Source organism: Chaetodon trifascialis, chromosome 9, assembly GCF_039877785.1.
Source record: "Chaetodon trifascialis isolate fChaTrf1 chromosome 9, fChaTrf1.hap1, whole genome shotgun sequence".
Classification (NCBI taxonomy): domain Eukaryota; kingdom Metazoa; phylum Chordata; class Actinopteri; order Chaetodontiformes; family Chaetodontidae; genus Chaetodon; species Chaetodon trifascialis.
In genome coordinates this window covers 17,281,507-17,308,848 of record NC_092064.1, presented here as the reverse complement: position 1 = coordinate 17,308,848, position 27,342 = coordinate 17,281,507, and the positions used below count along the sequence as shown (strand labels likewise).

Sequence of the window (27,342 nt, the reverse complement as noted above, 5' to 3'; positions counted from 1 at the left end):
ATTTCAACACCTGCTGATTCATTGACAGCTTCTGCGCACACAGTGCTGTCTGTCCCACATTATTTAAAGGAGGATGGTTAGCAAGTTTTAGCTAGCTGCCTTTCTTTCATGGTTTCAGTTGAGGTGAAGCAAAATAAACAGACCGTCGAAACTCTCCCTACAGGTATGCTTGAGCTGTAACCTCAGCACTCTGATGTTATCCACCTCTACACGTTAAGCCAAAGTCAAAACAAACACACTCATGTGGAAAAGCATGTTGTTGTAGTTGACTGCAGTGACGTAGTTTTGTCTCATGCCCAGTCATAGATGTGTGTTTTGGTGTGATCTCATTTGCCTGCTCCACCTCAGTTGGGGTGGTGAGTGATAGAACCGCAAAGGGACTTATTATCACCATGAAAACTATCATTTGAGGCCCTGCAGGATGTCATTAGGAAGGTTAAAGTACGGTGCCGTACACCATAATATTCAATCAACACGGTAACATCTTCGTTTGGTGTGTGGTGCGTTCATTTCCTGGAGGTCTAAACTGCTGATTCAGTGACATACACGTTTTCTGCTTTTTTGGCTCACTCAAATTTGGATATATGTTACAGTTGGTACAGAAAATGGTAGTTCATTGATTGAATCTTTAATTGAAAAGCAGTCAACTATTTTCATTATCAATCGTTTAAGCTGTTTAAAAAGCAAAAGAATTCTGGCTCCATTTATTCAAATGTGAAGATGTGGGGATTGTTTTATTAACTAACATATAATTATGGTAGAAGTTCACTGTTTATGACAGAAAATCAGTGATTAATGGACTCATCAGGATGCAATAATTGCTGTAGATCATGCCACATTTGTCTCTCGTTTCTTCTGTCAGATCTGGATTTGTACGTCACTCATGTTCATTGTTGATCCAAAGGAGTAATGACATGATTTTATCTTCAGATGGTAATTAAAAAGTGTTGATTAATTGCTCAGCTGCTCACAAATCTCTTTCCGTCTCTTCCTCTGTCAGGTGCTGTGAGTGCAGCGCCTCGCTGTCCCACTGGTATTATGAAAAAGATGGACGACTCTTCTGCAAGAAGGACTACTGGGCCAAATTCGGGGAGCTGTGCCACGGCTGCAATGACCCGATCACCACCGGCCTCATCATGGTAAGAGGATCCATCTGCTGACTTTCATCTCTCATCACCATCCTGGTTCTTTCTTTGCTGATTGACCTCGGGTTGCAGCTTGGAGCTGTGATGCTCACAGCAGGCACATACATGCAGGAGGGCAAACACACACCTGAATCCATACGATTTCAGGCTCCCTGGTTAGTGTGTGCCAACATGCACATAGGATCAGTGCCAGACCTGTAACTGACCCTGATGGCTTTGGTTGCTTTGTGAGATTGTGTTACAGACCACCAGCGAAAGTTGAGGCTGTTGTTGTGACACAGAGCAGAGAGTTTCATGTGCAGAATAGATGTGGTCACGGCTCTGGAAAGCAGATAAACAGCAGGCTGAGCCTTTGCTGATAAGTGCTGCTGCATTATAGAAAAGACAAGATAAGAGCATCAAAGGGGAGTGTCTATTTGTTGATTAGTGATGCAATCACACACATTCAAAGCTTGAAGAAACTGATTAATACTGTATGTCTGTGTAATCAAATATGCGTCTTTATATGTCTTACAACCCTATTTCCCTTCCGGGAGCAAAGCCAGCTGCATTAGTCTATTTTTTTGTGTGTTTTTGGTCATCTGGCTCCAAATGAACTCATCTCTGCTGCGGTGGTCGGAGAGGTGCAGCTGAGGCCGTGTTCATGCTGAATAGACGGGGCAGAGCAATCTTCAAGGTCTTTTCAGCATGAAAATAGGCTTGCATTTCTGCCTGGTCAGACCACCTCTTCATACAAATGCAAGGCCATTTTCAGGGCTTTAGTTTTCAGAGGCTCACATACACAGACCTCTCCAAAATCACACAAAAATCCCCAGAATATAATTAGAAATTTGCCTCTTTGTTGTTTTTTAGTACAACTATTGTGCAGTGAAGCTGCGTCTTATCGATATAGCTGAGAGGATTTGTTTGTTAATCAAGTAGTTGATGAACAGTTTTGATAATCAGTTAAATATTTAAGCCATTTAATTTCACCGTTTTGAGGATTTGCATCTCTTCTTTGTCTGATGTGATAATAAACAGAATATCTGTTTTGAGTCAGACAAAACGAGACATTTAAAGACGTCAAAGGAAGCTTCAGTTTTTCTGTTTTTATTAAAGATGAAATAATGAATCTCTGAATTCAGAGTAGATAATAACCCTTTCTTGCAGCCCTTCTTCCACGTATATTTTCATGTCACTCATCAGGTGTTTGTCCTGTTTGTTTGAAAAGTGACAGAGCGTCTGAAAAGGAAGCTTTTCACAAGCTGCTGGGTGTGTTTGTGTGCAGTGCATCAGCGTTCAACAACAGCAGGATTTAAGAAGCACATATTCCTCGCTCATTCATCACTGGTAAACTTTGCAGAGTCGTTTTTGGTAATCCTTGTTGTTTTCGCACACCGAGGTAAAATTAGACTTATCAGCCGCCGCAGCAGCAGACAATATGAAAACTATGTCAGCTGTGTGTGGAAATACGTGAGGCTCATATTCTGGAAAAGCACCGCCTGTCTACTTAGCATGAAGCTTATATGACAGGGAAATCGTCCACAGAGAAAGACTAACTAACCATTTGCATTTCAGAAGGCGTCTTTAGAAGCTGACAGTCAAAGGTTTGTGTGCTTTTCGAAGTGGAATTTAACTTTGTACACACGTGTGAGTGTTTAACTTCAATTCTCAGGTTTAATTTCAGACAAAATATCAGTGCTGTTAAATTGTTATTTAAATGTCCTTCTTAGATCAAACCTGAGCAAACCGAGACTATCGACTAACTGACTGACTGTTGGTTGTCCTCCGATAAGAGAAGCCGGTTAGAATAAAACGCTGAGTTCATTCAGTGCACATAAAGTATCCTCTCTGACACATTTGCCTCATGGTCAGATGCAGCAGCCAGCAGCTTCTGGCAGGTCATGTGTCACGGCCACAATGAACAGAAATCATTCATAGCGCAGCCGTTCTCTGCATCTGTGTGTGTGTGTGTGTGTGTGTGTATGTGTTTTATCATCGCCCACAGACAGCTTGCCCTTTGCGGTGCAATCTCAGTAATGAAACATGTAGGAGAGTCTAAAGTGGATTAGGTGGGGGGATTGCTGCACCACCTCTCCTCTTCTTTCTCCTTCTCTGTTTTATTGCTGCTCTTATAGTGCAAAGACGCTGATTGACTGTCTCTGCTGTTACACTTTAGTAAATTTGACATCGGTCAGCCAGTCAGGCTTTAGCTGCCAGTATGGTCAGAACAATTGTATTACAGTGTCGACTTGCAGACCAAGGTCAGCTCCTTTCGTCTGTGCCACACCCAGGACGACGGAGAAGCCCTCTCCAGTCCTGCACAGTCACTCTGTGCGGACTAGCAGGGATGCACAATCATATTTTTAAAATCCAGTGCACCTGAAAAGCTGCTGTCACCGCCAGTGAAAACATATCGAGCTCCATGATGCAACGATGAGTCAGAGTCTGCAGACGTAGAACTGATGGTCAGCCAGACAAGAACAAGTATGAACTGTGTTTGTGTTTCAAGGGAATTTTGTCACTCCCGGCTCAGTGATGCCCACCGTGCAAGCTGAGCCTTGCTTTACTCCTTTCAAAAAATCAAATTTTTTCAATATTCTGTCTCACTGCTGTGCTCACTTGATCTGGCCTGATGTGTAGCTTCATGGCCAAAACCTGACAATCCTGCAGTCACGCTGCTTCTTGCAGCGGTTGAAGTGCGTGGATGTGAGAGAGTTGCAGGATTTGAACTTCGTCAAATTGCTGAACCACAGACGTTCACGATTTCCATCGTTCTGAGCACTTTTAGAAGTTCTCGTCTTTGCTGGCTAAATTGTGCAGCCTTTGAACGCTTCAGAGCAAGTGGACCTTGAGTGCAGATTGTTTTGTCTGCTGCTGTTCTCAAGTTCAAGAGTGAGCCATCAAGCTTAAAATGACTCGTTTTCTTGTCGATGAACACCTTTGAAAGTGTGAGCGTATGTCTTTTATATTGTTTTGTCACAGCAGCCCTGTGAATGGAGCTGTGGTCTTAACTGAATATCATCTCTCATATTGAGGACGCTTGTACAATGTGAGCATGGCGGTGTGTGTGTGTATGTTTAGGTGCAAACAGGTGTGTGTCTGCAGCTTCTGCTCCTGTCAGCAACTTCAGCCTTGAGTAATCTAGTCGTAATTCAGCGACTAGTTATTTAGTACCCTTGCTGAGACTGATCTATGCGCTGAATACTGAGATAACTGATGTAATTTAATTTTCTCTCCTCCCCTCACTCGATCCATCCACCTCCCTCTGACAGACAAATGTGCAGTAATCCCATCTCCAGAGTCAGTTTAGAGTCAGTCAGCCTTTCTGCAAACAGGTCAGGGCTGAAAGCCAGCTGACGGGAGCGGGGCCAGGCATCGACCTGGGCCTGTTAGATGTCCGGAGCTTGGGAGAAGCTTCTGGTTTCACGGTTTCTCACCCTCACTGTGTTATCTTTGCCGCAGCGCTCCGTGGACATCAGTTCAGTGTTGACCAGGAAGACATTAAGGATTCATTACCATGGCCTTGAATCAAACCTTCTTTAATTCAAAGATTGAGTGATGATGTAGTTGATGACGAACTTGACGGCAGAGTATGATTGCTGAGGCTTAGCCAGTCAAGGATCTGGGCTCATGCAGGGTTATTTTTGGGAGACATATTTGACACATGTAAAGTCGAGGCTGTGCTACAAAAGAGCAGAGTAGGTGTTCTGAAGAGTCAGTAAGGGCAGTTGATGTTGGCTGTGCTTTGACTGATCCACATTAAATACAGTTTCTTTGTCAGTATCATCAAATAAATCAGTGTTTCTGCAGTCAGTTACATTCATTCGGCCATGGTGGCCCACCGGCTTAGATTTATTGTCCCAGCAAGCCCTGGCCTCAAGGTACCAAGTTTCAAGTTTATTCATACCTAGCCAAAATGATAAACATATACAATTTAGACCAATTAGACATCTGCAGTGGTCCTTTGGCATGTGTGAATGGGTCCCCCATAGTAAGCTATTGAAAGCTTTTGGTAGGGGGCCCAAAGTTCATGAAAGAAAAACAGTGCACAGTGTGGCACCATACAGAGTATTAAAATGATTCCAGTGATCCACAGGAACGATGAATCTGCCTCATCCTGGTCGTTCCACATGTCAGTGATTTTGTATGAGGCTTTTTGAACTGTCATGTTTTCTGTCACCTTTGCAGCACTGAATCACTGGCTGTCAGTCCGTCAGGTCCCTGTTGTTTCGACATGACCAGGCGTGAATTTGTGTTTTGTTTGTTTTCATTTGTTAGGGTTGACAGAAAAGCTCCTTATTGTGGGGGCTTTCTATGGTTTGTTTTTCTCTTTCTGTGTTTCAGAGATTGCAGGAAGTACCAGAAACAGTTGGAGGTAAAATCCAAGACGTTTCCCAGAAATCACACAAGCTTAAGATTCTTTGGGGGTTTTTGGCATCAGATGTACCCTTATGAAATTCACGTCACATGTTCTGAAAGTTTCATCGTGTGCTGTACTCCTGCCCTCATATCATCTTTTTACCAGGAAATGTTTTGTGTTTCAAGCCGGTTGATACAGTTGGATCTTTTCTCTAAATATGATTAGAAACAGGATATTTTCTTGCAAACGAAAAAGGGGGAAAACATAAAGACAAGCAAAGGGGGAAAAGAACGAGTAAAACATGGTCATCACTGGGGGCTGTGAATTGTCATAAATGACAGACCCGATTGTTTCTGGCAGACACACTTTACATGGTGTGTGTCCTGTAGTGGCTCTGTTAATTAGCTTTTGCCACTGTCATAATTTAACGGCTTAAAAGATGAAACCAGAACAGTCCCAACGCTTGTGGGTTGGCTACCAAACCAATGGAAAGTCCCAGATCTGCAGTGTACTATCAACTCCCACTGGTGTGAGGTAGCTCAGTGGTTGAGTGGGAATCTGCCAGTTGTTTCTGTGAATGCCTGATGATTATTTTGCCTCTAAGTGAAGACAGACACATGTGTAATAAGTGTTGTGAAATGGTATTTGTTAAGATGTTGTTGCTGTCGAGGTTGGGACATTGTTTTCTTAGCAACGGGATCAGATGTTGATGATCTCATCAGTGACGTGGATCGCAGCACTCTGTCACAGTAGAAGCTTATTGCACATAATATTTATGATAAGGTAGAGCTTTCTTTTCATTGCAACACCTCAGAGAGGTCAGAGGTCAGGCTCACATATAGAGGGGTGTCCTGATGCAGCTGCTGGGGCCTTGTTGTACAGCTGGAGGGCACTTGAGCCCCATGTTGTGATGGAGGCTCAAATTTTAGCCTTCATGTTGATTTTCTGCTCTCAGTGTGATGTTATATAAAGTTGTGTTTTTAATTTTAAAGACCCCCTCCAATGACAGGAAATGTCCTCATGGTGTTTTCCTATAAGCTACAAGACAAATCATGAGCGCAATAAGAGTATTTCCACCGTGGAACTGCAGGAAACCAACAACCAAACCAGTCAGGGTTTCATATGTCACATAACTTACGTCTCAGCCATTTCAAGGCATCAAGGGATTTTTTCATGTAGAAAAATTGTAAATATGTAATTTTGCTATACAGACATGAGTTTTTAGGATTTTAATCAATGCGAAGAGATGATCTTTAAATATTGGAGTTATTACAACACTTGACATTCAGAGAGAGTCGGTGATCTTCACTGAAATGTTTTTTGAACCTTGTTTAGCATTTCCTCTTTCCAGAGTGGAAACACTGATGCAAGCAGCAGCCTCTGTGGGCTGAAACCCCCCGTGGCACGGCTGTGGGCTGCTGGGTTTCACTTCTGATTGGTTTTCACCAAACTCACTGAACACAGAGAGCATTAGATTGTATATAAAATTGATTTTATTCTGTTTTATACTGATTTGATTCCTGTGTTTTAACTTATGCACTATTTTATGTATTCTCTTTTTCTTATTTCTCATTTTACTGGTGTGACTTTCATTTTTATTAATGTTGTATGAGCATTGATGAAGGGAGCCTGAGAACAAGAACTTCATTGACAGCGACTGCTTCACTGTACAAAGTGCACAAATGACAAAGAACTTGAAACTTCCCCTCAGCTCTGCAGACTTCAGAGCTTTTTGTTTTGGTTTCATGGCCCTCCTTCACGCAAAACGTCATTTTCGCTGAAGCAGAAAGTTTTCAGCAAAGCAGCTCTAAAAACCAAACCAAATGGCAGACAGACTGTTAGCAACTAGCTGGTGAACACAGTGGGGCATTTAGCTGCTAAAGAGCCAGATATTTTTCCCCATCAGCATTGGTGGAGACCAAAAACAGAGCTAAACAGAGATTGAACATTGGACAGGATGATCATCGGCTGGATGTGGCAGCTGTTTGCTAACAAGATTGCCGTATCAACTCTAAAGGTAATACTGTCAGTGTTGTTGTGTTCACAGCTTGTTTTTGTGCCGCTGCCTAGTAAAATCAGTTATTGCAGGTTAAAATGCACAAATGTTATGTTAAAGTAGAAGAAGTAGAAAACAGTCATTAGGTTAACACAATGACTCCGTGTGTTTTCCAGTCATATCCACCTAAAGTTGGCTAGCATTAGCTGACTTTAGCCTCCATGAGACTCTGGTCATGCCAGACAAGTAAAGCTGAAGCAGCGTAAACCCTCAGTTTAATGATTTGAGCGAGAATTTGTTTTATTCATGATGTCAACTTTAATTTCTCAGGAGAAGAAAGTCTTATTTTGTCTTCAGAAGTTCCGCCGTCTTGCTTTGAAAGAAATGTACTCCATAAAATACCTGCAGACAGGTACAGAGGTGATAAAAGTTTCATTCCTGCGTCTGTGTTAATGTGGTGTGTTGTCTGTCGTTCCTTCAGATCGTTGGCCACATGCAGAGGAGTGTAAGATATTTATAATCTACTATACACTAGTGATGGGAGACAAATTATCAGCTGCCTAGAGACAGAGAGAGTCAGAATTACAGAGGAGGAATGTATTTTGAGACTCGCTATATTTCACCGTTGCCATTAATTATACAGAGAGAAAGTCCGTATGTGGGCTGAAGCTCAAGCTTATTCTCATGTTTGTGATGTGGGACAGTTTACTCGACTGTAACCCTAAACATGAACGATGCTTTTCACTGGGAAATGCAGGAAATTAGTGAACATGACAGATGATGTTTAAAGGTATAAAGCTCATGATGTAATTGAAGTCGAAGTTGAAACCTAACCCAAACGCAGGCCATATTGTGCATCTACAGCCAAAAACAAATCACACAAAATCTGTTTTTTTGGAGTCTTGTATCAAAATCTGTTTTCTTCCTGTCAAACAAAATAGACATGTGCTTATGTAGGCCTGAAACAACCAGTTTCAACCAATAATATCATAACAATCAATCAATCAATCTACAACTTTTAGCAGTACAGAGCTAAGACTCGTGTTCGCTTGCTAGCAACAGAACGGTACATCAGTGTGTCTTCAGTGTTCACCTCAAACCCTCTGTGGGACGGATGAGGGGTGCATCTGCCCACTGTGGTAACAGAGGTGATGAAGGTGTTGAAGGAGGAGAGCAGAGGATGTTTCATGTCTTCTGTACCAGCCTCTCTTTAAAGCCTGTCTCCAATTTTTTAACAATTTAACATAAGAACAAGGAGGCAGTGGCGAGAGGGCATCTGACCGTCTATTAATATCTGCCCACTCAGATGGCCCTCCACCACTGGCTTGTAGCGAGGGGAGGGGACGGTTGGCATGCAGGACATGTGAGGGACATGAGGAAAGTGAGGCACAGAGCTTAAGAGAGGAGGGTGGAAGAAAGAGTGACGCAGCAGGAGAGATAACCCCAGGAAGAGAGATTATACGAGGCGGTGGAGGAGAGGTAGAGAGGAAGGACAGGGAGAACAAAAGAGCTGAATGCTGTAATAAAGACAACACAGGCACATCAGACAGTGTGTCTTAATTAATGCTCAATGCTGTGGGATTGTGACGTGTCCTCTACATTTAGAGAACAACAATTGCATAAGTCCACATGTGACTGAGGACTGTGCCTCTGTTGAAAGTGGGCATTTTTGGCATTTTCTTTGTTTCATTTTCATTTGAAAAGAGACAAGAGAATGAACTTTTACTTGATCTGTTCATCTGTTGGCTGTTATATTTCATTCAGCGCTCAAAAAAATCATGATCATAATTGTTTTATGTTGTTCACTGGAGTCATTTATAAGGCATAGATGGCCTCCTTTTCCTGGTTTCACCCTCTCAGATTTAAAAATTTGTTGCTTTTCCCTGCTTTCATATAATTATAAGTAGGTTTTTGATTGCCATGCAGTCAAAATGAACAACTTGAAGACATCACTCAGTCATTTGTCACCTGTTTTTTTACCTAACAATTAATAAGTTCATTCCAATAATTGACAGACTAATCAATAATGAAGAGGATCATTTTGAGCTCTAATTAGGACATGTTGTGGTGATCAGAGGAACAGCATAATATACTGTAAGTTAAGCTATTTGCTAGTGTACAGCACTACATTATTTTACCATCTGTATGCTTGAAGTGATGCTGTTATGCGTTTGTCTCACTACAGCATGACAGAACAAATGAAAGTCAACATGAATAGTTCAATAATTAGCTAATGAAGAAGATTATTGCCCCACATAATGTCCTGTAAGTCAAGCCTGTAGCTGTTTTCACTGGTTTCAAAATGTGATTGCAGGAATGGCAGCATGAGAGAGGAGGAGGAGGAGGAGTGAGGAATTTTCTGAAGACACCAGGGGGTGAGGGGGGAGGGGGGGGTGTGCGGTTGAAGCAGCCGGGTGGCGCGTGTGCAAGGGGAGGGGGGGCGGGGCCAAACAGGAAACGATGAGGTCATAGCAAAAGTGAGAGAGAAGAGGAAGGGAGGGGGGAGAGCCAGGAGGAGTGACATTGATTCAGAGATGAGCTCAGCTGCAAAGGCGTGGGCTGCTCCCTCTCTCTCTCCTCCCTCCCCCTGCCGCTCTGCCTCTCCGGCCGGTTTGGCCGCTGCCAGTGTTTTGTTGTGACAGCGGGGGATTCGCCTGCCACAGTAGAATGAACTAGATCAGCGAGGAGAGACGCCAGCTCTCGCTGACATGGTGGGAGACTTGTTTTTCTGGAGCTTCTGCTGTCTCAGGCTGTGGAAAAGGGATAAGAAGGTGAGGCGTTCACTGCCGCTGCTCCGGGCTGCTGGGGGTCTGATGCGCTGTGCTGTCGTACATGAGGAGGCCGGGAGGCAGACTGATCAGATGGTTTGCCGGCTGCTTCTGCAGACACTTCTTCCATCTTTTTCTCTTTCATTTTAAAAGTGAAGCTGAAGCGTGGTCCCATGTGCTGCAGTGTTTGTGTGTCATTTTAAAGTGGGTCAGTGTATTGCTTAGTAATTACAGCTCTGTTCCCCTTTTTCTCTGTGGTGCTCTAGTTTTTTTTCCTTTTCTTTTTTTTTCTTGTCATGAAAAACTGATGAGCCATGGCACGCGTGCTATTTTTAGAGAGCATTCATACTTGGACAAAAGTAGGATTTAAAGTGTGTGCGCGCATTCAGAGACGGACAGCAGTCATGTCTAAAAACTGTGTCACAGCGCTGTGTTATTTTTATTTACCTCCTACATGCACTGCAAACCACCGTGGACGTGAGACTTGCACAGAAGAGGGAAGAAGCTGAATACATGAGCAGCATTTCTAAAGCTATGGCCTGTGTGTACTGTGGTACTGTACTGTTGTAGCTGAAGGGGGGTTTCCATTCAGAGGGCATCAATGTGGGCTTCTGTCTCCCTTCTCAGGCTCTCCGGTTAATTGTATTTGCCTTAATGATGAGTACTGTAGAAAGTCTGAAAGGGACTCAGGATCATGTCTTCCTTTGACTTTATTTCTTCTCAAGCAGTCTTGATTGCAGCAGTGTGAAACATCTTGATCATATATTGTTTTTTTATCAGTTAATTGAGGAATTTTGGGGGTCTGACCCAGTTGTAGCTCTCTCTGAGGGGAGTATCAGGTACCTATTGCATGCGTTGCTTTCAGTATTTCTTCAAAACATCCGCATGAGGTAACTTCATGAACACAATTCTGAGGTTATTTGTTGAACCTGGGAGCTCGGTCACATATGGACTGTGTTTTTGAGTTTAGCCAATGAAGGAGGCTTTCGAGCAAAGTTTATTACATCAAACGTGAGGTTAAGCAGAGCCAGATCTCCCATAATTTAGCGAGGCCATTCAGAAGCACCTTCAGCAGTGTTGTTATGAGGTCATGGTTCTGCATTTAGCCAGAGCGGAGTGAAGTCAGAGGGTCCAACTGGTGTTTATGTTGGAGGTTCCTGATGAGGTCCTCCTGCATATAAACACATGCACTGTAGAGCTGAAGTCATATGTGATCAACCTCGCCATGTGTTCAACAAGACACCAAACTGTACAAGTTTTAAAGTCAGAATTTGGTCTATGAAAAATCTCAAGATATGTCCTTTACTGTCACAGAGGGCCAAGAAAACTGGCAAATATTCACATTTTAGAGGTTGGAAGCAGACAATTTTTGTTTGTTTGTTTAAAAATAATGATTTCTCAATTTTCAAAATAGTTGAGTAATTGTCTGTCTACACACAGATAAGCTCAACTTAACAACTTTCTCTGCTGTGTCCCTGAAGTAACAGGCTGTCTGATCAGTCAGACGTACCCTGCAAGTGAATACAGAAACAAACAGTATGAATAATTCAAACATTATAGAAGTTAAGCAGGTTGTAAAAATATTTAAGAACTGAATATGTTGAATGTTTATTTTTTCCCTCATGCACCGCCCTCATTTCCATGTTACTTTTATGAAAATGAGATTGAGATTCATTATCAGACGTAATCAACAAGATGAGCTGATGTCATGGGGGAATCCAAAACGTGTAGAAATGATCGAGTTTGACATGTGACAAATAACTAAAAAGTAGATTGTATGAAGTGTTTTCTTTAAATCATTTACCTCTGTTATTATTCATATTTTGAAGTTTCCCTCTGAGTCATTTGGTAGCATGTATGACAGTCACTTCAAATCTAAACACTTAACATTACGTGTGAACCAGCTCTCATGAAGTGATGACCTGAGCCCAGGAAAAGTCAACATGGGTGACTAAAGGAGTTCCCTGACTTACTACCAACGTGTTTCTTCACTGTTTAGTGTCGCTGAGAGTATTACACCATCATAAATTCCTCCAAATGGCTAAAAAGGGTGTGCTCACATTCCACAGTCAGCTTAAGGTCACACATGTAAATCGTTAAAAAACAAGCCCTGACAGGAAAAGCAGACGGTCTCTCTGGCTGACCATCGCCTGCAGTTTTTTTTCCTTTGGTAATAATACATCCTACTCCAGCACTTGAGGAGTGACCAGGGTTTCCTAACCTGGTCGTCAGGGACCCTGAAGGGGTTACAAGAAGATTACAGAAACAAGAACTGAAAACTGGAAGGATTTTAAATTACATTTCACTAAAATAACCCAACTAAATTACAAAACTTGCAAATAACGTTACACTAAATTACCAAATATTGTTAGCAAAGTTAGCATAATCCCATATTCCCCTCTCATTCCAATCTGCATGAATTTTAATGTTGAAATGCATAAATTATGATAAAAATAACACCTGCATTTAGAAAGGATTAAGATGAAAAAAATTTTGCCCCTAAAACTGTGTTTTTTGTCAGATATGCTTCAACTTTGTGATGCTATTGTTCATATCGCTGCTAATTTTTTATTGAATGAAGCTTCAGATGTTTGCCATCGCTATTCATTTGCTAAGACAGTTAGCCCCTGAACGAGGGACACATGACACTGTCTCTGAAGCCAAAGTAACTGTGTGGCCTAGATCTCCATCACACACGGCAGCCGAACGTTGTGCTGCAGCTTGACCCACCCTTCACCCTTCCCCCAGGCAGCCATGTGCACACGGTTTGGTTTGCTGTCGCTAGAAGAGGTGGCGAGGCTACATGATGCGCAGTCACACACTCAGGAGCACGATGAGCTAATAGACAGATAATGAAATACACTCTCAGAGGCTTGAAGACACGCGCACGCTCTGCCTCTGTGGGGTGAGTGTTTATAACACGTGATGTCTCTTGAATCTGTCTTTTGAAAGCCGTCACATGGTTTGATGTCACATAGGATGACGATTTATTTTGAAATTTCCCTTTCTCCCCGTCTGCCACTTTGGAGAGGAAGCATTTCCTAAATGCGAGGACAGCAGCTGTCGCCTGTCTAATGTTGTTGTAGAGAGGGTGTGTGCATATGGGTGTGTGTGTGTGTGTGTGTGTGTGTGTGTGTGTGTGTGTGTGTGTGTGTGTGTGTGTGTGTGTGTCATGCCTGCATGGCAAGCAAATGGCAGCCACAGTGTCAGGTTGTGCAGAGCCACACACCCTTTTTATCTCCGTCCAGCTGTCCTCTCTTCCTGTCTTACCCATTTGTGGCAGCGGCGCGCACACACACACACACACGCACAGAGACAATTCTCAGCTATCCACAAACAAACAAACATGATGCTAAAAAACATGCAAAGTTTGTTGCATTTAACTTTAATTTTAATGTTCTTTCTTTTACTCCTCGCTCTCTCATACTGTTGTTTTTCTGTTGCGTTGTGTTTACACTCACTGTCGAGGTCAGACAGTAATTGTTTATGTCTCCTATTTATCAGGATGCTTGGAGGACAAATAAAGAAATTAAGTTGGTCAATAAGTCCTATGGCTGCCATGTTCCCTTGTCCATTACAAAGCTATTACGTGTCTCTCTCTCTCTCTCTCTCTCTCTCTCTCTTTCTCTCTCTCTCTCTGCTATGATGTTGTGTCAGCATGACCGTTAAACAACATGTCCAGCAAAAAGGTGAAAAATCCTCCTTTTATTTGTTGCATCGTCAAGCGTTGCTGTTTTGATTCCAAAAACAGGAAAAGAGATGATTGAACCTCAGAAATACAGTAATTCGGGATGTTTTGTATCAAAGCCAAGCGGTGGCATGTTTTCCTGGTATTTGGCTGGAAGGAGCTACTCAGATAAATAACTTAAAAAGCAGTTAATTAATATGCTTGTACAGTGTCTTCCTCGCTGCAGCCGGAGGGTCCTCCGCATGTGTTTATCTGTTTGTGTGCGCTCGTGGTCTCACTGCTGCTCTCTGAGGAGGGTGGGGCAGCAGACATATGGCTGTGTGCAATGATTTTATTGATTCTTTGATCCACACATTTTCTTCCCTTTTGTCTCAGTTTCCCCAGCTTGTTTCAGTTTCATGGACCATTTATGAGGAGCGTTCCTCTCTTGGGACCATAAGTAGTTCTGCTTTCATTTTCACAGTCAGGGCTGCATCCATGAGCTCATATTTTGCATCACGTTTTGATATACGAAAGCCTGTTTTATCAGTAGAATTTTGTAAAATTTTTAGGCTTCAGAATTGCATGTAATAACGGGACGACACAACATTTAATTTCTCAGTTTTACCATTGCATTGAATTGATAGTTCTTTGTTCAGCACTCGTCCATGCAATGCCCCTCCTCACTTCTGGTATAGTGAATTTGCATTGCAGATCATTGCAGTTGAGAAGTGCTGTCAGGAGGGCCCACTCCCTCCAAAATTTTCTGCCACTCAAAGCACAAAATGAAACCAAAAGCAAAGCCTCAGGGGAGCGAACAGCTCCGGCGGACTCGACCTTTAGCGCTGAACATCGTGGCTCATGTTTAAACATAAAAGTCATTAGGTATTTGAGTGGGTGGGTCATTTGCATGGATGGCCACAAATTACCTGAAGGAGTTAAAAGGGGTCGATACTGATATGTGTGGAGATGTGGGCCCACTTCGTCGATCAGAGTGACAACAAGGGCAAACAGCTTTAATGAGCAGCAGAGAAGTGAGATGATACACAGTCAATCTCATTTTTTTCAGCGTCATTAATCTCATCATTTTAACAGTGTTTGGTTTTCTCCCGTTGGTCCTCAGAACACCCAGAGCTGAACTCTCCAGCAGCTGCATCATCCTCAGATCTGCCAGTGTGATTAATCTGCTCATTGCCTGCTCTGTGTTTTTGGCCATAACTCAATTCCCTCTGTTGTTTGCAAAACTGCCCTAAGCTCCGGAGGGGGATCTGGCAGCAGCAAATTCAATCTCCCAGCTCAAAGTGACCAGACCTTGCCCTACTTCTCCGACCAGTTATTAAAGCCTCATGTTGCCTGTTGCTGCAGTCACATCAAAAGCACTGTTGTGAATTCCTGCCCCGCTGTGTTTTTAAGGAGAGATCAGAGAGCAGCGCCTTTGACATCTGAATGCATCAAATTTTCACAACACATAGGAGGCAGAATTTCCTTTTAACTGTGTTTTTGGTTTTTCTCCAACAGGTCGCAGGGGAACAGAAATATCACCCAGAATGCTTCACCTGCCTGAACTGCAGGACGTTCATCGGTGATGGAGACACGTACGCTCTGGTGGAGAGATCCAAACTCTACTGGTGAGCCTCAAACACAATATTTGAGAAATGCAATCATCCGAATGTTACAATCAAATCAGACTTTTGGGTGTGAGATGTAAATCTTGTTCCTCAGTCTTTAAGTGGCCTAATGTTTTAACACTGGCAAAAAAAACCCTTGTGCAGTTTGTGGTACAGTAGCTGTTTTCCTCCCTAATTTACCAAATTATTAACTTTACTTGTTAATTTTCATAATTCCATCTTCTGTAGCAAACTAATCCACTTGCAATCCGCTTTGAAGTGAAACCAAAGCCACAAAAAATGAAGAAGAGGCCAAAGCTGCATTTGATTGACAAAGTCTTAAATTCATGCGGCTTATTTTGGGCTTCAAGGGACTCGTTGACGACGTCATGACCAACTGTGGTGACAGCTGACTCAATGCACGGCGTAAATTCACAGCAGCAACAGTTTTACTGCAGATTTTGGAGCTTATTTTCTGTAGTTTGGTGCATTTTTGTGATATTTTGTCCTAATTACAGTTATTTTAAGGTGCTGATGGAGATACCATATGCCATAAATGCCATAAATCACTCAAGACACAGTAGATTCAGAGCATTTGCATAAACATATCAACAGTCTGTCTGTTTCAGGTTCAGGTTGCTCTTGTTGTCGCTGTAGGCTTGTGTTAATGTGAAAGTCATAGACGTCAGGCTTCAAAACCAGAGGGTTCAATGTGAAACAAGCTGCATTACACAGAGCTGCAGACAGACAGACCAGCCTTTGTCCTCCTCTCTGAATGGAAGTGGATGATTATCTCGGATCATCACATTTATTGAGTGAATTACCAGATCGGGTCACATCATGCAAGAAAATCGAATGAATTCAAATGACAATTTAGCACTGGTGTGTTGGTTTTGAATCATTTCATAGCTATTTCATGAGTCCTCCATACATTCCCAGCATTCCTCGTGTTTTAGGGAAACATAGTCTTGTTTGTAAGCCAAACTCATGAAACAGATTTTGACTCATCAGAGGTCATGCTGACCCTCAAATCTGAACAATGACAGCACAGTGTTCTCTACAAAGCAGCTAGAGCAACATCTTGTCAACAACATGTGATGCTGTAAAAACTGTTGTAATGAGAGCTTGGCATTCCCCTTATGATTGCATGGATGGTTATAGAGCCAGAAACCTCAATAAGATTCACATTTTCCCCTCATCCTTTCTTTCTATCCCACCTCCCCTTCCTGTCTCACTCCAGCGGTCACTGCTACTACCAGACCATCGTCACCCCGGTGTCGCTGCCGGACTCGCCATGCTCACGGATCCCTCACACCGTCACACTCGTGTCCATCCCAGCCTCCGCTGAGGGCAACAACGGACGCAGAGGGCGCGGTTTTTCTGTGGCCATCGACCAGCCGCTCAGCCCAACCAACGGCTACAGCCCTGAACATGGACACACTGTCAGAGTCTCCCAGTGAGTCTGTCTGTCTGTCCATGTTTCTGTGTGTGTTTGCATATTTTGTGGATGAGGTGTTGTTGTGTGAGGAGGAGAGACTGCACCAACAGGTCAGTAATGTGAAGCTCAAAAGAAGAAGAATGGTAGATTAAAAATGGAAGACAGTGTGATAGATGAGATTCATTTAAAATGTATAGCAGAGTGGAAGGAAGAGGAAATGAGCTGAAGTCAACCATTGTTCAAATGAGCTGAGACTTTGTCCGATCTCAGGTGTGTGTCCAAAGGAAAACGTGTGCAGAAAGGTTTGAAAGGTGTTTTTTTTCTCTGCTCATTGTTCTTATTGTTCTTCTTTATTCAGGGTGGACGCAGACTGCATCAGTCCAGATGTGAAAAACTCCATTCATGTGGGAGATAGAATCCTTGAGATCAACGGGACGCCCATCCACAACGTCCCTCTGGACGAGGTATTCACACACCGGCCCTGAAACTTTGTTAATGAAATATTGTACTCGACTGTAAATGTGAGTTGTCCTGTGGGTGAGGAGAGAAAAGTGCCAGCATTTCTTAGAATTACTGAGAATCTCAGAGGTGTCCTAAAAAATACTTCCCTCTCAAACCTTGAACTTATCGCAGCACTGTGAAGCATTAGAGCATATATTTAGCCATAACAGCCGTCTCTGCTGTTCTAATTGTGGACTGACCAGCCCACCTGAACTCCCTCTTTGTCCAGATTGACCTGCTGATCCAGGAGACGAGCCGGCTCCTGCAGCTCACCATTGAGCACGACCCTCACAGTCAGGGGCAGGAGGGAGGCTCCTCAGAGGCTGAAGAGCAAGTGGACGGCAGCCTGTCCAGCCCTCTGTCAGAGGGCCCCAGCCCCATCCTGCCCATCACCCAGCCCCCCCACCCAGACATCAGCAGCCTGAGATCCCGCATCATCACGTAAGAAACTTACTGAAGAGGTGCTGCTTGTTTAATCCTGACTTCCTTTTAGCGTATTCTGTAAAGATGAGCTTAGATAAATAATCCTTACTGCAGCAGCAAACAGTCATCAGAGTGCTCTGCTCTTCATTCCTCTTCATCTCTCATTTCCCCTTCTCTCCCTGTCGCCCTTCTCATCTTCCCTCCAGGCGCAGCTACAGTATTGATAAGTCACCAGGCTCCAGCAATGCAGCGTCCCCCATCTCCCAGAGAAAGGACATCAATCGATCAGAGTCGCTCCGCGTCGTGTCCAATCGGACGCACCGCATCTTCCGCCCATCCGACCTCATCCATGGAGAGGTGCTGGGGAAAGGCTGCTTTGGACAGGCCATCAAGGTCAGACACTGTTAGCATGTTTCATAGCAGCCTGTATGTAAAGTTCATGCATCAACGCTTCTGAGAACAAATGTAGTCATACTTACATTGTCCAGAAGATGGCAGCATTGAGATAAGAAGGAGAAGTGTGGTGAAGCAGGAGGTGAAATGTTTGTGGTTATTGCACATCCTGGCCAGGAGTTCTCAAGATTTCGTTGTCATACAGAAGGTGGAATGAAGATCTCACCCACTTTCTGGTTAATGTTGCATCAGAACAAGGCGTCCCAGCTTGTGGCTTAACTTGATTTGTCTGTCTTGTCATAGGTGACCCACAAGGAGACAGGCGAGGTGATGGTGATGAAGGAGTTGATTCGCTTCGATGACGAGACACAGAGAACTTTCCTGAAAGAGGTGAGTCAGTTTTCCATCCAGAGGAGCAGAAATCTGAAATCAGTAAGCGCTGACCTCAGATCTAAAAATAATCAGTATCTTTATGTTAAATCCACACATTTTTAGTCAGATATTAGTGATGATTTGGATTCTTAAACTGCGAGCAGCCATTGCCCTAAATTTAGTGAAGCATCTTTGTTCCTGGTTTGGATTCCTGGACCAGCTGGGAAAATCTGTGCCAAGGAAGTAAAAGACAAATGTTTTTGTGCACGACCACACGCTGAATATTGAGGTTAAAATTAGCAGCTCCTCTGTGCAAATGTAGGGCACAGCTGAATAAAAAGGAAGAAGCCTCTCGCTTGAATAAGTGAAAGACATAAAATGACCTCTGAAACAGGGAGAGTTAACACAGTCTTTTCTCCCAGAAATGATGGATGAGCAGAACTTGTTTTCCCTCCCACATAAAGCTTCATCTCTGCCCCCCCTCCCTGTTCAAAAGATAACAGGGAATGATTCATACTGTACACAGAAGCTCAGACCTCTGTAAGACTTATTGACGCCCTTGAACTGAATTACTCCTGATCTTCCTGTTTGAGTACCATAGACTCACTCATCCACTTAACTAAGTGGGATGCTTGGAGTTTAGGAAAATTGTTCCCATCTGGCTGAGTGTATGTGTGGGGTGTTAGATTTAGTATGAGGTTACAACAACACTAACTCTTTGCTTTGTAATTTGTGTAGACAACGGCAGAGTAGAAAGAGCGGCTATAAAACAAACCGACCACAGTGAGGCATGAGTATTACCCCTCCTGGCTGTTTGTTTGTAGGTGGCCCAGGTCTCACATTACTGAGTCTGTTGTGATCTTGTTTGGCGCTCCAGAGCCTCTAAAGATTAGAAATGAACGCACCAAAAATTTCAGACAAAGACATCGTGAGACTTGAAGGATAGTATTTCAGGTTTATGTGTGACACTGTTTCATCAGGTGAAGGTCATGCGCTGCTTGGATCACCCCAACGTGCTCAAGTTCATCGGAGTCCTCTACAAGGACAAGAGACTCAACTTCATCGCAGAGTACATAAAGGGTGGCACCTTGAGGGAAATCATCAAGAAAATGGTGAGAGCAGACTTAGAGCGTGTGCATGGGCGATCAGTATTCAAAATGCATTGGGTAGGCCTTCTAGTCTTGCTCTGCCTCAGGTAGAGTCTTTGTAGTTTAACGCTATAAAGTTTTAGTTGAAGTAATATGAGCCATCAGCAGCAGCTGAAGACAATGATATTTAATTGTGATTTTTGATCACAGGACAGCAACTATCCCTGGAACCAGAGGGTCAGTTTTGCCTCCGACATAGCTGCTGGGATGGTGAGTTCAAAGACCAAAAAGTGCATTCAATTGACATTGTTTCTTTCATCAGAAAGAGTAAAATCCTTGATATGCAGCATCAAAGGGCTTCCTGTTATCTGTAGTATTGTCTCCCTCTAGTGGTCGTTTGAGCGAGCTACAACCTTCCTGCTAGTAATGTGCACAATCTTTGCCATCCCCCTCTATGGAAATTAAAGCATGAATTCCTGCAGGATTAGACCATTGATATGAGTACAATGACGAATGCCGTGCATGACTGGATTATTGTACTTACAACGGCAGCTACTTAAGATGAAACAAAGCAGGCTTGTTCCTCTTGGCACAGGTTTTTGATTACCACTAAAGTCATATTTTTCATTCCCCCTGCCTTTCTGTCTTTTCCCATCTGTCTGTCTATCATTCAGACTTATCTGCATTCTATGAACATAATCCACCGGGACCTGAACTCACACAACTGTCTCGTCCGAGAGGTAAATACTTGTGTGTTCCTGTACACTTGTGTGTGTGTATGGACATATGGACATACCTGTGTATATACCTGTGTGTGTGTGTGTGTGTGTGTGTGTGTGTGTGTGTGTGTGTGTGTGTGTGTGTGTGTGTGTGTGTGTGTGTGTGTTTGTTAACACAGTTCATGTGTCATCTGCGGGGGCACGTCAGATACAGAAACAAAGGGAGCTCTGTTAGCAGCAGCTATGACAGACTAAGCCCTCTTAAAACATGTCGGACACAAGTCAGCTGCAGCAGAAACTTCCAGCTTACCCTCTTCATACACTTGTCACATGGAAACAAAAGCTTTGTTGTATGGAGCTCACATCTGAAGTGTCACACTAAGACACTAAGAGAAATTACTAGCTTGGAGTTGAATTTCAAGCGTTCTGAAGGAGCTTAAAACTAGCTGAACCCTGCTGTTACCTCCAAGCCTCTATCTCTTTTATCTCTTTCTCTCACTGTTTTTGGCAGCATCCATGCTTGCAGCCTAACAATGCAGTTTCATGTTTAACTCTCTTCATGTAGAACAACACAGTGGTGGTGGCAGACTTCGGGCTGTCTCGGCTCATGGTGGACGACAAGCACGAGGAGAAGCTGACGCAGGGTAAACTGCCCGGCCTGAAGAAGCCCGACCGCAGAAAGAGGTACACCGTGGTGGGAAACCCCTACTGGATGGCTCCTGAGATGATCCACGGTATGATCTACAGGGACACTGTGCAGCTGCTCCTTTTTCAATAATATTAAGACACTGATTTATTTATTTATAGCCATTTACACTTTCATAAGATGCCTAAAGAAAAGTACAGTCACTGCAATGCTGCAGTTGTTGACTATATGTGGCCTTCCTCTTGAATTTTCTTTAACTCAGCAGCCTAATTTTGTTCTTTTCCCTTTGCAGGGAAGAGCTATGATGAGAGAGTAGATATCTTCTCCTTTGGTATCATGCTCTGTGAGGTGAGTGACTCTCGCTACTCATTAAAATCTAGACAGGCAACAAGGCTTTCAGATAAGGTTTTTTCAAACTTTGTATTTGGCCAGATTTTCTGCATAATAGAGACAATTCAGTCATGTTGTTGTTGCCTTATTGGTCATGTTCCGTCTCTCCCTGTATTTCCTATCTGCCTCTTAGTTGTCAACATATCCAATAAAGGCAAAAAATAACCTAGAAATGATCATTTTATGAGGGAAAAGTCTTCATGGAAGCCCCAGAGCCCCAAAAAAGTCCAAAAATCTTTGTTTTCTGAATGAAAGCCCAGCCTCAAAGTGTGGTGAGCTTTGGGCTTGGCCACACACCATCCACATAATTCAGGCTTAACAGTTTAGTTCAATCACTCAGAATATGACTTTCCCAGATGGACACCATTAGCCAGAGAATATTGCAGTGATTAGAGAGAGCAGAAAAGCAAAGTTGTCTTCATGTGGCTACGGACAGGCAGACGAACGGTAGTTGTGGTCTGTCGGGAACGACCGGCTTCACTTTGGAGGGTTTCCTGGTTCTCGGCAGATCGGCACAGGAGGATTCCCTTTACTCTGACATCTCTGTCTTTAACTCCTCTCACTCTTTCTCTCTTTTTCTTTATCTCGCTCTCTCCAGATAATTGGCAGGGTGAACGCAGACCCAGACTACCTCCCCAGGGGGATGGACTTTGGATTGAACGTGTCTGGCTTCCTGGAGCACTACTGTCCCCCAAACTGTCCCCCCGCCTTCTTCCCCATGGCTGCTGTGTGCTGTGACCTTGATGCAGACAAACGGTCAGACATCTACCACAGATTCACATTGAAGCGTTACCTAAAGCGACTGTTCACCTAACATTAAAAAAATATTTTTATTTATAATTCTGAGTGGTTTGGAGTGAATGTAAATAAATGGAAAAACTGAGATCCAAATCTGCTTTCTTAATCTTTAGACCTGCTTTCTCCAAACTGGAGGAGTGGCTGGAGAACCTGAAGATGCACTTGGATATTGGTCTACCCCTGGTGTCTGAAGTGGACCAGCTGCACAAGGCCTTCTGGGAGAACCACAGCAGCTCGCGCCCTGAAAACGGCCTGCACACTCACCCTGAACAGCCGGAGTAGGGCTGAACACGGCTGGAGGAGTGGGAAATTAGAGTTAACCCCACAGGGCAGCGACAGCCTGCCTCGGGCCTTCTGGAGGAGCTGTGTAAATACTCCTCCATGTTTGAAGCTGCGGCCATGCTGGCTTAACGAGTAGACTCGAGGGGGAAATGTGGATCTAAAAAGCCACCTGTGTGAGCTGCACACACACACACACACACACTGACACACAAAGTTAAACGAAGAGACATTAACTGCGATAGCTTGATTCTGCTGCACCAGAAGCTAAAGTGGAACATGTCATATGCAATCAGACCTAACTTTCAAATCAGCTATTGAATCATGTAGATTTGATTAGTGCTCATTCCATTCAAGAAAACTTACTGTAGTGTGTATATTCATGTGGATAAAGTTGTCCAAAAAAACAAGGCATTAGGCAAACCTTCAGCCCCCTCACTTTGGGCCTCTGCAGAGTACATTGTGCAGTACGTGTTTGCAGGTGTTTCTGTGTGGGCTTGGTTTGATTTTTGCTTTTGGTTTGGATATTAAAACTGAACTTACGCACAGTGCAAAGGAGAGGGGCCCGTCAGAGGTTAGATCAACATGCTGCCCACTCACACAGAGTCAAACCTTTCAAGCTTTAAAAAGCTCACTGAAGAGTGCATGAGTGTAAATAATGCTGTCAGGTCATATCCTGGTTCATCGTGTCCCTCTGACCTCATTTGGTCAGACACTAGTAGACCTACGTGTGTCTGTGGCGCTGCCCCTCTCCCTCATTTATCATGTAGCACTGACTTCGCATTGAGGTACACATCTTTTGCATAAATCAGGACGCTCTCACAATTTTAAGAGCTGTTAGCGTATCTCATTCATTCTGACATGGCATCTTCTACATTCAAACACATACCAGTGTACATAGCTGGAGACATTGTAAATGTTTTAAATATTGTAAATGTACAGACATATTTTATATACGTACGCTACATTGCCATATTTTTATTGGCCGACCAGTTGAAATTGAGGAGAGTTAAAGTTTGACTGCAGTTAATAGGGCACAGCTGAAAGCTTTATTGTTCTGTTTTGGTTTGTTTTTTTTTAACATTGTCACCACTGTGGCAAATTTTGGGCTTTAGCATTTGAGAAAATGAGGAATCTTATCACCACAAAATATCTCCTACCCTCAGTTTGAGCCCAGTTCAAGCACTCTGTTGTCTCCCTCCATCCAAAAGATGTTTCTCAACATTCGATTGAACTTAATTGCAATTCTGGATGATCTAATCAAATCAAAGTTGCTGAAGTAAATCTGCGTATTACAATAATTCTATGTGATTTTTTAATTTTGAGGGCAATCAATGTGTTAATTCTTCACTCTCATCTTATGTACTGTACAACAGTTCAGGTGTCGGAATAACATCACCAGGTACTGCCTCATCGTGTCAGCTGTCTGTCCACAGATCTGTCTCCTCCAGTGGATGACCTACTGTTTGTTTACATGTAAATGCTAGCTGTATATACGTCACTGTATGTATGTGTCTGTCCTTACTTCCATCTGCGTGCATTGCATAAATATGTGCACTCCTCAGAAATGATCTCTTCCACTGTCAAATTTCTCTCTTGCACCTTGTAACATACATCTTCTGTCTCTAGACTAAAAATCTTCTTTTTTTTTCTTCTTTTTTTTTTTTCCAATTTCCCGCTGTTTCTTTTTTCCACTTACTGCATGACGTACTAGCAAGGTCTGTTCACTAAATGGAGCTGTTTTTGTCTCTAAATTGTCATTTTAAATAAGACAAAGAATGAAAGACAAAAAAGTCAACAGAGAAAAGGTAATGAGAAAAAAACACAGCTTCTGTTTTTTTTATATATATAAATATCTATATAACCACTGAAATCTTTTTGTATAGATTTGAGTACTTTAATTTGCACTATATTACCAAATGGCTGGTTGAAGCCATGTTTGTTAATTTCCTCTCTTGGGCTAACTTGTAAAAAGGAAATAAATTATGTCGGTTCAGGTTGATAAATGAATGCAAGACACTGATAGAGCCTTTCAACTGTTAAAATGGGATCTGGGAAACTCATCCTCTTGATAGCAAAGTGGACCACAATTAGCGAGGATTTATGAAGTTTCTGTGTCTTTTTGTACAGTTCAGCTTTTAAATATTGCAGGAACCTGTTTGATCCTTCTGTGATCTTATTGGCAGTAAAATCATCGATCTATAGAAACAATGACTGCTTTAAAAACTCCAAATTTTGAAGTGCCGCATGTCCAGTTTTCTGGTCTTTGCTGCCAAGAGGATGTGATGTCTCAGCTCTGCCTGCTGCCTACAGACTGGTCCTTTGTGAATGATGTTCTGTGTTGTTCCTGACTGCTTGGTTTCATATTTGATGCCCACAGAGGCAGCAACCACTGCTGGTCTTTCTGGTAATAGAGCACTTAAACTGGTCTGTCTCACCTCTCACCTCCTCATCATACTCTTTTGGCTCAGGGCCGTACTTTACTGGAGCTTTCTCCACAATTCAGTTAATTCAGCAGCTTAATAGGAAAGCAGCATTCAACTGTAATAGTGAGACTCAAAGAGCATGCAACTTTCTGTCACTGTATAGGCTAATAACACAAAAAATGCTTCTGTAAGACAAGCCCCTCCTGGTTGATGTGTTTGTCCGTGGGCATGTACTGTACATGAGTGGCTTTGCCATGTTTCTGTCTCCATTCCTGTCTGAGCCATGTTGAGCATGTTAGGTGTGTTTGTGGGGATGTGTTGATGATCAATGAGAATGTTGCCGCAGCACTTCTTTGCAAAGGATCGTTACCTCTGAACAATGCTGTGCCTTTGTTGTAAGCTAGCCTTGCCAACGACTCGAAAACGTGAACTGATTTCCCTTTTTAATGTATCATAAGTGCAAGCCTGATTCAAGTGGATTGAATATCATTGCTGATACTATGTTGTATGAGATTTCATCTTGTTCTGTATTATATTTATATTTTCCACATCTCCATTGTCAGTTTTGATATTTTAATATTTCTCTTTTTTTGTCCTATTTAATTTTTTACACAAGCTGTGAAAACAATTCTGCACTTTAATCCTGAAGGTGAACATTTAGACTCTGAGGAGGCGACTGTTTTTTTTTCCTTTTGTCACAGCTAAAAATAAAACTGTTGCTTCTAAAACAAAGCGGAAACTGTTTGTTCATTAATGACGGTGTCTCTCAGTCTGTTGCATCTGCGTGACAAAAGGAGCCGCCATAGAAAGACCGCAGTTTTGTCATTAACCTTCTCCATTTGTACTTCTGTAGTAGTATGACAGCTCAAATTATATGTGCAAACTCTGCTTCACTCACCAAGTTCACACTATAAGAGTGCTGCATTATCAGCAGAGAAAATGTGTGGGCTACAGTAAAGTGGGAAAAAAAGGTCTTTGCATGTACTTGGAATAGAGAAGGGAACTAGATTAGAAATGAGGAAGCAAACTGACCACCAGATGTCACTGTATGTCTCTGCTGTTCATTTCTATAGTGAAATATGGGGAGGAATTAAAGTAATCAAGAAACTAAATACAGCAGCTCATCTCCCATCAATATATATAGAGAGACAAATGTCTACGATAACAAATACTGCATTATACAAGTGGTGGAAATTAAATAAATAATTTCCCAAATTGGGATCAATAAAGAAACCGTCATCTAAGTCGAAAACGTATTCACATCACTTATTTGAATGTTTAAAATTACAATTTTGCTACAAATACTACATTTGATTTTAATTTAGTAAAAGGGTATTATCAGCAAAATTAACCAAATTATCAAAATGTAAGTACTCATAATACAACTGTGAAAGAATGAGTAAAAAGTAGACATTTTCTTTGTAATATAAAGTAGATTACAATTATTTGCACTCAGGTACCCAATTACTGTAGGATACTTAGCACAATCAAGATCGTACAAGGTGAAGTATTTGAGTAAATGCGTTTGTTACATTCCCCCACTGATTTAATACTGTTAGTGTTAGTACTACTAAGAATAGTAATAATAATAATGTGGATGATATTGCAGCATATTAGCTAAGCTATCACCTTACTGCATGAGGTTTTTATAGCTGTAGCCTTAATGATAATTAATAATAATATTCCAACAAAATTTAGAATAAACAGCGATTTAAGGTAAGTTACTAGCTTCACTGACAGTAAACCTAAACCTATAATATTCAAACACCCATAGTTTCTTCTCTTTGTGTCCTGGACCTCTAATGCTAACAGTCACCTGACCTCTGTCGTTACGTTTCGCGAGGAACGCTGCATTTTCTGCCTTGCAGGTGCACGTGACCCTTCTGCCACTGCATCCACGTGCGATTGTTTTCATTCCGACACTGCTGCTGCAACGGCTGCTGCCTCTGACGTCACCGGCCTGACTGGCTCGTCAGTTTTGAAACGGCTGCGCGTGTGTGTACGTGTGTGCGTGCTGCTATCAAACACACACACTCTCGCACGGGGGGACGGGTTTGTCCGGTCAAACACAACACACAGACTGTCATTTCACCGCAGCTGTGTTCAGATTAAGAGAGGAAATTACGGAAATACCGGAGAAGACGAAGGAGAAGAAGAAGAAGGAGGAGGTCGCAGCCCTTTGCGTTAACTGAAACTTTGAGAGATGGAAAATTCGTCCAGCAACAACCGGTTTCGTTCCGCAATGTTCAACCACGGTGAGTACCACCACATCTGCATGTGGGATGTTGTTTAACTCCGGTGATGCTCGCCTAGTGTCCCAAATTGCCTCTTGCTAGGACTGACC

General features: G+C 42.7%; 1 protein-coding gene across 2 annotated transcripts in view; it reads left to right on the top strand.

The window, feature by feature from the left end:
• Window positions 1-25,730, top strand: part of limk1a (LIM domain kinase 1a) — a 47,003-nt gene extending 21,273 nt beyond the window's left edge. Inside the window, exons 3-16 of one of the 2 annotated variants that reach the window (XM_070970201.1) lie at window positions 1,001-1,139; window positions 15,437-15,546; window positions 16,766-16,981; window positions 17,322-17,427; window positions 17,694-17,905; window positions 18,094-18,280; window positions 18,584-18,670; window positions 19,633-19,764; window positions 19,951-20,010; window positions 20,415-20,480; window positions 21,025-21,193; window positions 21,398-21,453; window positions 22,094-22,251; window positions 22,407-25,730. In XM_070970201.1, the coding sequence (XP_070826302.1) occupies window positions 1,001-1,139; window positions 15,437-15,546; window positions 16,766-16,981; window positions 17,322-17,427; window positions 17,694-17,905; window positions 18,094-18,280; window positions 18,584-18,670; window positions 19,633-19,764; window positions 19,951-20,010; window positions 20,415-20,480; window positions 21,025-21,193; window positions 21,398-21,453; window positions 22,094-22,251; window positions 22,407-22,575 (1,867 nt within the window). In that variant the 3' untranslated portion in view covers window positions 22,576-25,730. Of the gene's footprint in view, window positions 1-1,000; window positions 1,140-10,002; window positions 10,255-15,436; window positions 15,547-16,765; window positions 16,982-17,321; window positions 17,428-17,693; window positions 17,906-18,093; window positions 18,281-18,583; window positions 18,671-19,632; window positions 19,765-19,950; window positions 20,011-20,414; window positions 20,481-21,024; window positions 21,194-21,397; window positions 21,454-22,093; window positions 22,252-22,406 lie in introns of those variants that run through there. The other variant, XM_070970202.1, reaches the window with a different exon arrangement.
• The last annotated feature ends 1,612 nt before the right edge of the window (window positions 25,731-27,342 follow it).